We start from the raw sequence: 12,172 nt of genomic DNA on the forward strand, positions 1-12,172 counted from the left end.
AAAAATTATTTAAGAGGAGAATACAATGAAAGAAAAAAAATTAAAATTAAAATTAAAAAACTACTTTTATTCTTGTCGGGACACATCCCGTGCTACACCGACTCCTAAAATAACCATATATGGACGCATAAACAATTAATGAAAAATACTTATAGTCTTTCATTTTTTTATTAAAATAAAACACAAGACTCATAAATACTTATTCAGTATTTAGATTCTATTAAAAGTAAAAGAAAAAATAAAAAGAATTAAAATTTTTTAGTGCATGTCTATTTAGTATTTGCGAATCGGTGTGAAGGTGCGTGTACGTACTGACTTGTAATTAACTAATTATAATTATTCTTTTTTTATGATATCGTATATGCTAATTGGTCATCTTTTATGCCACGTATATTAATAATATTTCACCTTATCTAATTATTTGTCATGTTATAATTTTATTAGGTTTAAATTTTATTGGGATGAAATTTAATAACTAAATCTATTTGAAAGAAAGAAAAAAAGAAATAATATTTGTAATGTTACGATATATAAGTCTCGTATATATTTTTTTAAATATTATAAAATTTAAATAAAAAAAATTATCTTTCTAATAGTGAACCCAATCTTTTTTCAAAAAGTATGCATAATTTTTAATTCTAAAATTATATCTAGTATTACTTATTTTATCCATTATTATGCTTTCTCGCCAATTTTCATGATTGAGGATCTAAGTTTCTTAATTTTTTTGAAATTTTTGCCTAATGTGTTAGATATATAAAAGTCGTCTTACAATATATATAAAAAATTAATATTATTCCATAAATTCATATAGATAATAATAATTATTTTTTATTCACTTAACTAAACATCATTCCTTACTCGATCTTATGTCATCGATATATTATAGTGTCTAATGTTTGAAATTCTCAATTTACTAGTATTTTATTAGCTTTAGGTGATATTTGGAAACATATCTTATCTCATTCTATTTTATTTTATCTTATCTTATTTTCATTTCTAAATATAATTCAAACACAAATACTTTCAAATTAATTATTACAAGTTTTTCAAATTTTCAAACAAAAAATAAAAACAATTCAAAATTTTTAAATTTTTAAATAAAAATAATATTAAAAATAATATTTTAATTTTATAATATTTTTTAAGTAATACTATATATACTTACAGTTTTACTCATACTTTTATTTACGAGATTCATTTTATTGGTTTTCTTTTGAAATTTAAATTTTAAATTTTAAATTTTATGATTTTCAGCCTATCAATGATTAAGATGTGGAAGAGTAAGTTTTTTGTAAATTTTTCTTAAGTACATTTAACATTTTTGGTATTTTTTATTTAATTTTTTCTCTCATTTTCTAAAATCGAATAAATACTTAACTTAAACCGTTTTACTACCATTCATAAATCATCTTATTACTATATATAAAATTTTTATCTCATCTCATTTTTCAAGTATTTCCTTAATCATTAAAAACTTTATTTTTATTAAAGTGAGAGATAAGCATAAAAGCAAAGCATGTCTTATAATATCTAAACATTTAATAAATATTTATATAAAATTTCATATGTCTATGTCTAATTAATCTTTTAAGGAAAAGTCTGTCATCATTGCCATTGGGCCATTGGTTAGGGTGTGTCCAAGTTGTCTACGTAATCAGCTAAGCATGTGAAAAAGTAATTTGATTTTAAAAATAAATTTTAAATTTTGAACTTTATAAATTAGATTTTATAAATAAATTAATATGAATTATGAGTTATACACGCAGATTAAAAATAGAATAACTTATTTTTTATATTGTTATCTAAAATTTTTTTAAGAGAATAAATTTATAAATTAGTGAATAACATATTTAAGAAAATGTTAATATGATATAATATTAAATTTAAATATTAGAATGGGCTTAAAGAATAGAATAACTAAAAATAATAATAATTAGGTGGGCTGCTGCTTGCTGACATGACCAGTAATATTATTCCTTCCGAGTTGCATTGCGCCTCCACAGTATTGCATCCCACGCTGCGTAGAGAAGTACAGAGACAGATAAAAGGCTTACCATTTTACAAAGCACCAACACTTTCAAAGCCAAGAAAACAGCCGGAGATAGCTTTAGCTAAAACGAGATGTGGCGCTGCGTTTCTCGAGGGCTTCGCTTCCCTTCTTCAGCCTCTTCCAAGAGATCTCTCCCCAATGACTCTCTCAGATCTCACATTTCACGCTTTTTCTCCACTGAATCGGTGTGATATCTCTCCCCCTCTTGCACGTCATATGATTAATCTTAGGGTTAATGCTCCTCTCGATCTCCGATTCCCCTTTCATAGCCTTTTGCGATACTTGAGCTATGTTTTTACGTTCTTTACCTGATTGATTTTCCCTTCTCATGGATACACTTGGAATTTGTTTGGATTCTGATCGATACTTGTGATTAGTTTCGTGATGGCGTCGTTGTACTTGATTTTTTTCAAAAAGCATTTATCCATCTGCCTCTTGCTCACACATGGATTTTTGTTTTTGTCATTTTTACTCCGAGTGGTTGCCGAGCACTTGTAGGAAATGAGAGAATCTAAGCTTATTCATCCCTGATGCTCCACTGTTAGGAGTTCCAAGCAGCATAAATATCTATTGAAACGAGTCTAACACAGCTAGCTGACTCGGCTGAATTTTTCTCTCTAGAGTTATCGTGATCTAATCCCTCTCCACTGCTTTAAGCTGACGCAACTGCGATTTTTCTTTTTTTAAAATTTAGTGTATTAATTTTATAATTATTTTAGTTTTCTTTTTTGATAGAGGGGGATTTGATCCTTAGTTCTCTTAGTGAGAAACCAAGGTGTGTCAATTGATCCAAAGGATCTTGGCTTATAATTATTTTAATTATTTTAGGCCTAGGTCACTTTCACAAAATTTTTCATCTCATCTAATTATTAAAATTTTTTCAAATTTCCATATAAAATAAAATAAACAATTCAACTTTTTCAAATTTCAATAAAAAAATAATATTAAAACAATATATTCTAATAATATTTTATTCAACTTTCAATTTTAATCTCAACTCATCTCATCTCAGAAAACAAATGAAACCTTAGTTGTTTGAACATTCTATTGGTTCATTTTTTTAATATGTTTTTCAATTTTTTTTTTTGGGGGGGGGGGGGGGGGTTGTTCACTTTTGCATTTTTGGCTATAATGCGGTTGCAAGTGATTTTTAACACATCCCTTCTGCTTGTGGCAGACCGGAGGACGCTCTGCATACACTGTGGTTGATCATACATATGACGCAGTTGTTGTAGGAGCTGGTGGTGCTGGGCTAAGAGCGGCAATAGGGCTTTCGGAGCATGGATTCAATACAGCCTGCATAACAAAGCTCTTCCCTACTCGTTCGCACACTGTTGCTGCGCAGGTATGAGATACTAGAACTAAGATGTGTGTATGTGATCCTGTATTATGCTGCTATTTTCTTCCAGTTCTTTGATGTTCTAAATTTTTTCACGGTATAATGATATTTTCTGTGTCTTTGCTTTAGATATGATTTTCAGCATGAGGTTGTCAGTCTCGGTAGAGTGGTTGTAGGAATATTTTCATGGACATGCATGCACTGGGAGGTTGTTTGCATTGTTCGTGTAAATAAAAAATAGCACATTCTTGGAAATTTGATCATGACTGTGATTTTTAAATGACCCACTGATGATTATAAATTCTTACTTCAGGTCATGTGTAAACCAAGTCGTAGCCTGTACTGGTTAACCAAAAGCCTTTTCAATGATTCTGCTTTCACACTGATTTTTATATCCCTATTGGAAGTATGGAGTGCTTAGTTTGCAGTTGATTTTATGCACTTGCTGGGATAAACTAATTGATAACTTTTGTTCATGTAATTGACTTGGGCCACTATAACTCAATTCTTTGGTTTCCTTTCCTATATTTGGGGCTTTCTAGACTGACAATTATGAATTCCTCATTCTTCTTCACCAATTCAGCCACTTTATAAGTATGGCTGTGAATAGATCTTTTTTTTTTTTTTTAATAATGTAAGTGAATCGCTTGAATCTTTTGCTTAACTGTAATCTTTCAATTCTATATAGGGTGGTATAAATGCTGCATTGGGCAACATGTCTGAAGATGACTGGAGGTGGCACATGTATGACACAGTCAAGGGAAGCGATTGGCTTGGTACGTTTCTGGTTGTACCAACAGTCATTCATTTTATTTGCAGTTTTCTTTGATCAAGCAAATTACTATTTTTTTATGAATCACAATGAGGATCAGAAGCCTGTTGTGCTTGTATTGATTTCTTTCACATTTTGTTTGGACTGTCTTTCCGCATCTAATTACCCTTTTCAGTAATATAAATTCCCAGTGCCATGCCTGTATTTTCCTATTGGTGTTATGGTGCTCGCTCTATGTAATGGGGTGTTTACCTTGAAGAACCCAAAATGTTTTATGTAAGGAAGCCATATGAATTGTACAGAATGGTTGAGCTCCCGAGCTCGCACTGCTAATGGTAACACCATGGTCTCTTGCACTGACACAGCCATTGCAATGCTTATATCAACTATCTGTCCATCCTTGTTTGTTGTATTTTTAACATGAAAGGGCGTTGTGTATCATGTAGGTGATCAGGATGCAATTCAATACATGTGTAGGGAGGCACCTAAAGCTGTAATTGAGCTGGAGAATTATGGATTACCATTTTCTCGAACTGAAGATGGAAAAATATATCAGCGTGCATTTGGTGGTCAAAGCCTTGATTTTGGAAAAGGTACGTTGATGCTGCCATCCATTTATTTATTTATTTATTTTGGATGTCTTTCTCATGGAGTGTGTTTAAGATTGTCCTAAATTTGGGTTCTTTTGCTTTTATATCGTTATAGGTGGACAGGCATATCGTTGTGCATGTGCTGCTGACCGGACTGGACATGCTTTATTACATACTCTGTATGGACAGGCTATGAAACATAATACCCAATTCTTTGTGGAATATTTTGCTTTGGATCTATTAATGAACAGTGATGGTAAGTTGCTGCATAATAACTTTGGTTTTGCTTCCTGGTTTATAATGCAGCATAAACATCTGGCTAGCTTTTATGTTATTTCTTCTAATATCTTCATGTCTTGTGGTTTCAAAAGTGTTGCCACTGTCCCATTCCTTGTAGCTGCATCTACTGCAAACCGTTCTCATTCCTTTAGTCACAATATACATATGTTTTCTTGTAACGTACCTATGCTCTAGTTTAGGGAAGATTCGTTAGTCAAGAGATTATTCGATATTGCCTGAGTATGACATTGCATCAGTACCTTGTTTGATCTTTGCATGTCAATGGGTCTTAAGATGTTGTCACTGTCTTTGCCTGAAGGTGATATGTTCAGCTGCATATACTGTCAGGAATTACACCCCCTCCTCTTTCTTAAAAAAGAAAATGGACAAAAAGGACAATGCACTCATAGGAATTCAGATGAAAGAGGAGCTTTGTTCATTGTATGGGGAGGTTTGTTTGATTCTTGATTCTTGATGTTGGATATCCAGGTAGCTGCCAAGGAGTAATTGCCTTAAATATGGAGGATGGAACATTGCATCGATTCCAAGCTGGTTCTACAATTCTGGCTACAGGGGTACCATAAGCATTGTTACCTTTTTCTTTCCTGTGTATTTGTTAATGAAATGTTTATTTTGGTTAAGCAAAAATATTTTTATACGTCATGCTTTTCTCAGGGTTATGGTAGAGCATACTTTTCTGCAACCTCAGCTCATACATGTACCGGAGATGGCAATGCCATGGTTGCACGTGCTGGGCTCCCACTTGAGGTTTGTTGTTACTCCTCAATCTTCAACCTCTTTGTTTACTTGTCTTCTTATTCCTTTTATGTATCCATTTTTCCTCTGTTGATTATATTCCTCCTACAGGATTTAGAGTTTGTGCAGTTTCACCCGACGGGTATATATGGTGCCGGTTGCCTCATCACTGAAGGTTGGTAATTATCAAGTTATTCTGGAGATCTGGGATTGCTTTTGGTTGCATGCTGTGTAGATTTCTTGTCAGTTTTTATGATTTTAACCGCCAGTATTATTGGTGAAATGTAATCAAATGATCTTTCTTAAAATTTTTTTTGCATTTTTATTTGCAAATTGTAGGATCTCGTGGTGAAGGTGGTATTCTTAGGAACGGTGAAGGTGAGCGATTTATGGAACGTTATGCCCCTACAGCAAAAGATCTTGCATCAAGAGATGTTGTTTCTAGGTCCATGACTATGGAAATTCGGGAGGGTCGTGGTGTAGGTATGACAGGCTCCTAGATTTATGTTTTTCGTCCTTGTGCCATGTTTTTCTCCACGAAGGATATATACATAATGTACAAGTGCGTGTGCATGTGTCCTGTCTATGCACTGTGCACTCAGTCATAATTTTTATTCAATGGTTTAGGTTTTGAAGGAAACCTCTTTAATGCTGATAAGGAATAAGTACCAGCTCAGTTCTAAAATATCTACAAGTTGTTTCATGTTTCCTTGTAACTGTTATTCTAATTTTCTACAGGACCTTTGAAGGACCATATCTATCTCCACTTGAATCACTTGCCCCCTGAAGTACTTAAGGAGAGACTTCCTGGTATCTCTGAAACTGCTGCCATATTTGCTGGCGTTGATGTAACAAAGGAACCCATTCCTGTTTTACCTACGGTGCACTATAACATGGGAGGAGTTCCCACTAATCACCATGGCGAGGTATAATTTAGATCAAGAACACCATCTTAAGATCTTATAATAAGGAGCCTACCCTCCTTAAATGCTGTGTATTTTTCTATCCCAAACACAACCCAAGTCATAACAAACAAAACAAACAATGGTGTAACAAATTATTTGAAGGCTCCATTCCTTTCCACTTTCACCTTTACATTTCTTTGCTTATAAAGAATAAAGAGTTTTTTTTTTTGGTTAAGCATAAAAATATATATAAATAAAATGGAACATATAAAATTTAAATCTAGCGATTTATGAGGTTAATTTTAATGCTTAAAATCTGTCACTAATAAACAGTGCCTATTGCTTGATGATATTCGTGGTTCCTCTTCAATTATAAATTGTCCTAGATCCTAGTTCTCCTATGAATGTCTTCTTGTTTCTTATTGGTATGCCTTTTGTTTCTCAGGTAGTTACTATTAAAGGTAATGACCCAGATGCAGTAGTTCCTGGATTGATGGCTGCTGGAGAGGCAGCGTGTGCATCAGTTCATGGTGCCAATCGACTTGGTGCAAATTCTCTTCTTGACATTGTTGTTTTTGGACGAGCATGTGCAAATAGAGTTGCGGAGATTCAGAGACCAGGCTAGTTTGTTTTTATGTTACTTTGGAGAGTTAATTATGACATAAGCATGAGGAACCTTTTTGGTTTAGTAAGTAAAATAAGCACAAGAAACTAAAGATGCCTCAACTTAAAATCGTATAGGGGAGAAACAAAAACCTTTGGAGAATGATGCTGGTGAGAAGACTATTGCATGGCTGGACAAAATAAGGAATTCAAATGGCTCATTGCCAACTTCACAAATTCGGTTGAATATGCAACGGATAATGCAAAATAATGCAGCTGTGTTTCGCACACAGGAAACATTAGAAGAAGGTAATTTTTTCAAGTTGTAGTTTCAGTGTTTTTATGCTTCATAACTGGAGGAAGTAGGGGTGAAAACGGTCCGGTCTGGTCGGGTTCGGTCCGGTCCGATTCGGTCCATCATTTTTTCGGTCTATCATTTTTCCCGGACCGGACCGGACCAAACATCTAGTCGGTCCGTTCGGTCAGGTCCGCATTCGGTCGGGTCCCATTTGGTCGGTCCATTCGGTCCGATCCAATTATTCTTTTTTATTCTTTTTTTTTTCTAAATAAATCAATTAAACATTTTATTTAAATTACTAAATTAAAATTAAGTAAATTATTAATGTAGATTATGTAACTAACTCATTAAAAAGAAATTTTATATGGTCAATGATACATATTATAAATTATATATACATACATAATACACATTCTAAATTATAAATTATATTTATATATAAATTATAATATATATACTATATACATATATACATAACGGGGAACTAGTATTAGGTTAGTTAATTTATAATTTACCAATTGTTTTATATTTACTTACAATTTAGGTATTTTACAAAATATTTATCTAATAACTTTAATTAGATATAGATGTAGATGTTAGTAATTAGTTAATGGTGAATTGGTTATAATTAATTGATAATATACACTACTTAATTAATAGAATATTATTTTGTAATTGCATATTTAAAATTTTATATTATAAATGGGAATAGGTTAGATGAAAATTACATAATTAATTATATAAAATAATATATATAAAATAAAAATATATATTTTTAATTCAGTCGGTCCGGTCCACTTCGGTCCGTGGAATCATGGACCGTGGACCGGACCGAACTAGTTCGGTCCAAGGAATCATGGACCGAACCCTAACCCTATATTTTTCGGTCCGGTCCGGACCGGACCAAATCGATCAGTCCGGTCGGTTTTTCTGGTCCGGACCGACCGTTTTACAGCCCTAATTGGAAGTCTGGAGTTGAAACCCAATCCAACAGTAACTGAGTTTTTCTTGCACAGATATTTACACGGATTTGGAAACCAATAATACTATTAAACCTTTTAATCAGCTAATAATGAGTATCTTTACCATTGCCCTCTCCCTCTCTCTCTCTCTCTCTCTCTGTGCAGGCTGCCAATTGATTGACAAGGCATGGAGGACCTTTCACGATGTTAAATTGAAGGATCGGAGTTTGATATGGTAATTTGTGGGGATAAGGATTTTCATGATCAACATTTTGCATGCAAATTTTATCATTTATTTTGCAAGCTTATTCTAAAATTTTGGCAGGAACTCTGACTTGATAGAGAGTATTGAGTTGGAAAACCTTTTAATAAATGCTTGTATCACAATGCATTCTGCTGAAGCCAGGAAAGAGAGCAGAGGAGCACACGCTCGTGAAGATTTTCCAGTTTGTCACGTTTCTTCTCAACTTAATTGTTTTTCTTTAATGTTAATTTTGTGTGTAATGAATTATGTTTGTCTTCTTGTGCAGAAACGAGATGATGAGAGCTGGATGAAACACACGTTGGGGTAAGTTATCAATCCTGAAAGAATGGTGTTGATTTGAGATCAAGGATATTGGTTGTTATTTTTACAGTAGAATTGGACATAGTGTTGTCATATGGTGTGGTGTCACAGTTCAGTCTCTTGGACAGAGTTCCATTGAATAACTAAAATGTATACTTGGTGTGAAACGTGATTTGGTGGTTTATTCTTATAGTGGAGGGATAAAATCCCACCTTTTTGGCATCTCTATCCTCCCAAAATTGGGATGATTTGACGGGATGGGAGAATGCCTAAATTGAACTTCTTGCAGTACCTAGAGTGATTGTAATTAACCTCACATCTTTTCCCTTTTAAACATCCAAACACGAGGAGAAACCCTGAGGGTTAGCTCAGTAGGTCAGGCCTTGGGTTTGCTCCCCAATAGTTACCAGTTTGATTCCCTTTAGGGCCACTGAAGGTTTATCTGGCCGTTAACTTCAAGGCCCCTTAAGATTAGTCAAGGTGCGTGCAAGCTGGCCCGGACACCCACAGATATTAAAATAATAATAATAATAATAATAATAATAATAATAAAAAACATCCAAACATGAGGAGAGAAATTATATGCCCTTTTCCTGCCGTGAACTTCCAAACTTCTGTCACGTGAATGACAAGGCCAAACAAAGAATGCCTCAGTCATATGGATTCATCGAATCATTCCTCGTCCATATTCTCCCTGGTCATGTATCACATTATTTCCTTCCATAAAAACAACAGAAACAATGATAAAATATTTTTGAATTAAGTATTTGAGAATATCAAATTACTACTTATTGAGAATATAATTATCATTACTATTTAGGAGATAATAACCTGTATTTGAATTTTTCTGTCATCTGAATTGTATTCATTTTGGTTTGCAGGTTTTGGGAGAATGAGAAGGTCCGGCTAGAGTACAGGCCAGTTCACCTTAACACATTAGATGATGAGATCGAGTCATTCCCACCTAAAGCTCGTGTATATTGATACACTGGTTCTAAAAATCTGCGAGGATGATGTTTATTTACAAGCATATGCATAACTCCCCCAAGTTTAGAGTGGATGAATAAAATTGTTGTAGGTGGTAAAACAGCATTTTGACAAATAATTGTGCATTATCAATGTTCGAAAGGAAAGGAAAGGATATGATCCAATTCAATCAGAATCCGATTTGCATCTGCATCAGAGAATGATGGGCTATGAATTGATTGTAAGTTGAATAATCTATTGTATGCTTTGAAGAGCAACGCAGGATTCATAGATATGACAAGCAGGAGGTTTTTTTGGCTGTGACCCTACAACATGTTATCGCCATTTGGACTTTTAAAGTGGTGTCTTGGGCTTCGAGTGATAAATAATTATTTTTATATATAGTTTTGTTTTTATTTATAACATCTTGGAAAAATTTTATATATACCACTCTTATTATGCTTCTATCCCACTATAATTGAGGCATCGTTGCCTATCAAAGTTTGAATTTTTCTTTTAAAAATAGAAGATGATACAAGAAAGTACGAAGTGTTGCATTTTATATACTATTATTTTGCTTGTATCCCACTATAATAAAGTGTCATTGCCTATCAACGTTCGAATTTTTCTTTTAAAAATAGAAGATGATCCAAGAAAGTTTGAAGCGTTGCATTTTATACCGTGAGATATAAGTGTAACAAATAACATTATTTCATGTCTTATTACATGGACGATATGTCTCATTACTACCTATGATTTGTCCTAACAAAAACTAATACCTCGAAGGAAACGATCTTGTGTTGATCCTTTCTCTCTGTGTCTTTCTCTAACCTTTGTTGTTTGTCTTTAGGTGTCGTACAACCTTTGTTATATTTTTTTATAATTTTATTGGAGGTATGGTAAACTTATTGGGGCCAAAACAAGTTTCAACTTCTGAATGATGTTGGACATGATATATTCTATCCCTTGACTCGATAATCTCAATTATGAATCAGGGTGCTAATTATTTATGTACACTCCCTGGGATCAATAGTAGGTCCCTCCCAAGACTTAGTTATTACATAATTTTTGTTTGTTTGGATAAATATAAGAATCAGTTTTAATTTTAATTCGTTTGTAACATAATATAATATTATAACATGGAAGAAGTACCTTATCGTTACCAAACAGGGTGCTGCTTTGTAATGGATGTATAATCAATGTGGCGTTAGCAAACAGATGGGCCGCTTTTGAGGCCCCACGCACACCCAACAACCGGAAAATAGAAAAACATTTTGCAACATAAAGAAGGGATGGATGATCAATCGTCCAAGGAAGAAAACGATAGGGTGCAACACATTTTTGAATAAGTTGTTACTTATCAATCTAAACTCTAAAACTATATACAACAAGAAAAGTTCAAAAAGTTAAATCTAGAATTTATCCCTAGCAAATTTCATCATATTAATTAGGGGTGAAACCGGTTTTATCCGATTCGATTTTAGACAAAATTTAGGATTGAACTGGTATGCACCAGTTTTGTATTTTCTAAAATGGATTATGTACCGGTTATCTACCTAAACTGGTACTCCGGTTTTACCAATTTCCGGTCTGATTGAATCCGATTTTTTGGTTTTAATGTATTATATATTATAATATATTATATATAATATTAGTATAACTATTAATACAATAAATAAAATGATATATGATTTTAAAATTTAAAGTTATATTAATTAGTAATTTATTATATTATACAAAACTATTTTAAGTATAATTATATATTATATATAAAAATTATATACAATAAAAAACATTAAAATATATATAAACCGGTCTGATCCAGTTTTAGAAAAAGGAAAATCGGAATCGGACCGATTTTGATCAGTTTTAAGAAAAATAAAACTAGTACCGGATCAAACCAAACTCGAGATCAGACCAATCCCACCTGTTTGGTTTGGTCCGATCCGGTCCGGTGTACCAGTTCACCGGGTTTTTTTTTTTTACATCCCTAGTATTAATAGAAAATAACTGTTATGTCTATGCAAATTTTCATATGAAAGGTAAAGTATATACTGATTTGATATAATAATATCAGTCTTAAT

General features: G+C 33.0%; 1 protein-coding gene across 1 annotated transcript; it reads left to right on the plus strand.

Annotated features, from left to right (window-relative positions):
• The first annotated feature begins 2,009 nt into the window (after positions 1–2,009).
• Positions 2,010–10,488, plus strand: LOC122307505 (succinate dehydrogenase [ubiquinone] flavoprotein subunit 1, mitochondrial). The gene is made up of 16 exons (XM_043120419.1): positions 2,010–2,238; positions 3,231–3,398; positions 4,081–4,168; positions 4,611–4,757; positions 4,870–5,010; positions 5,523–5,608; positions 5,709–5,801; positions 5,901–5,964; positions 6,129–6,272; positions 6,528–6,715; positions 7,140–7,314; positions 7,436–7,606; positions 8,723–8,792; positions 8,883–9,003; positions 9,088–9,125; positions 10,004–10,488. Exons 1-16 carry the CDS (start codon positions 2,125–2,127, stop codon positions 10,104–10,106), a joined length of 1,911 nt encoding a protein of 636 aa, XP_042976353.1. The 5' UTR covers positions 2,010–2,124; the 3' UTR covers positions 10,107–10,488.
• Positions 10,489–12,172: the final 1,684 nt, after the last annotated feature.

This window comes from Carya illinoinensis, chromosome 1 (genome assembly GCF_018687715.1).
Source record: "Carya illinoinensis cultivar Pawnee chromosome 1, C.illinoinensisPawnee_v1, whole genome shotgun sequence".
Lineage (NCBI taxonomy): Eukaryota > Viridiplantae > Streptophyta > Magnoliopsida > Fagales > Juglandaceae > Carya > Carya illinoinensis.

What these genes read in the sequence shown, in the direction of transcription:
- LOC122307505 (XM_043120419.1), top strand. Translation starts at nt 2,125, where the DNA reads ATGTGGCGCTGCGTTTCTCGAGGGCTTCGCTTCCCTTCTTCAGCCTCT. An exon ending in AAGGATCGGAGTTTGATATG is followed by an intron (nt 8,793 to 8,882) that starts GTAATTTGTGGG and finishes AAATTTTGGCAG; the next exon opens with GAACTCTGACTTGATAGAGA. An exon ending in TGGATGAAACACACGTTGGG is followed by an intron (nt 9,126 to 10,003) that starts GTAAGTTATCAA and finishes TTTGGTTTGCAG; the next exon opens with GTTTTGGGAGAATGAGAAGG.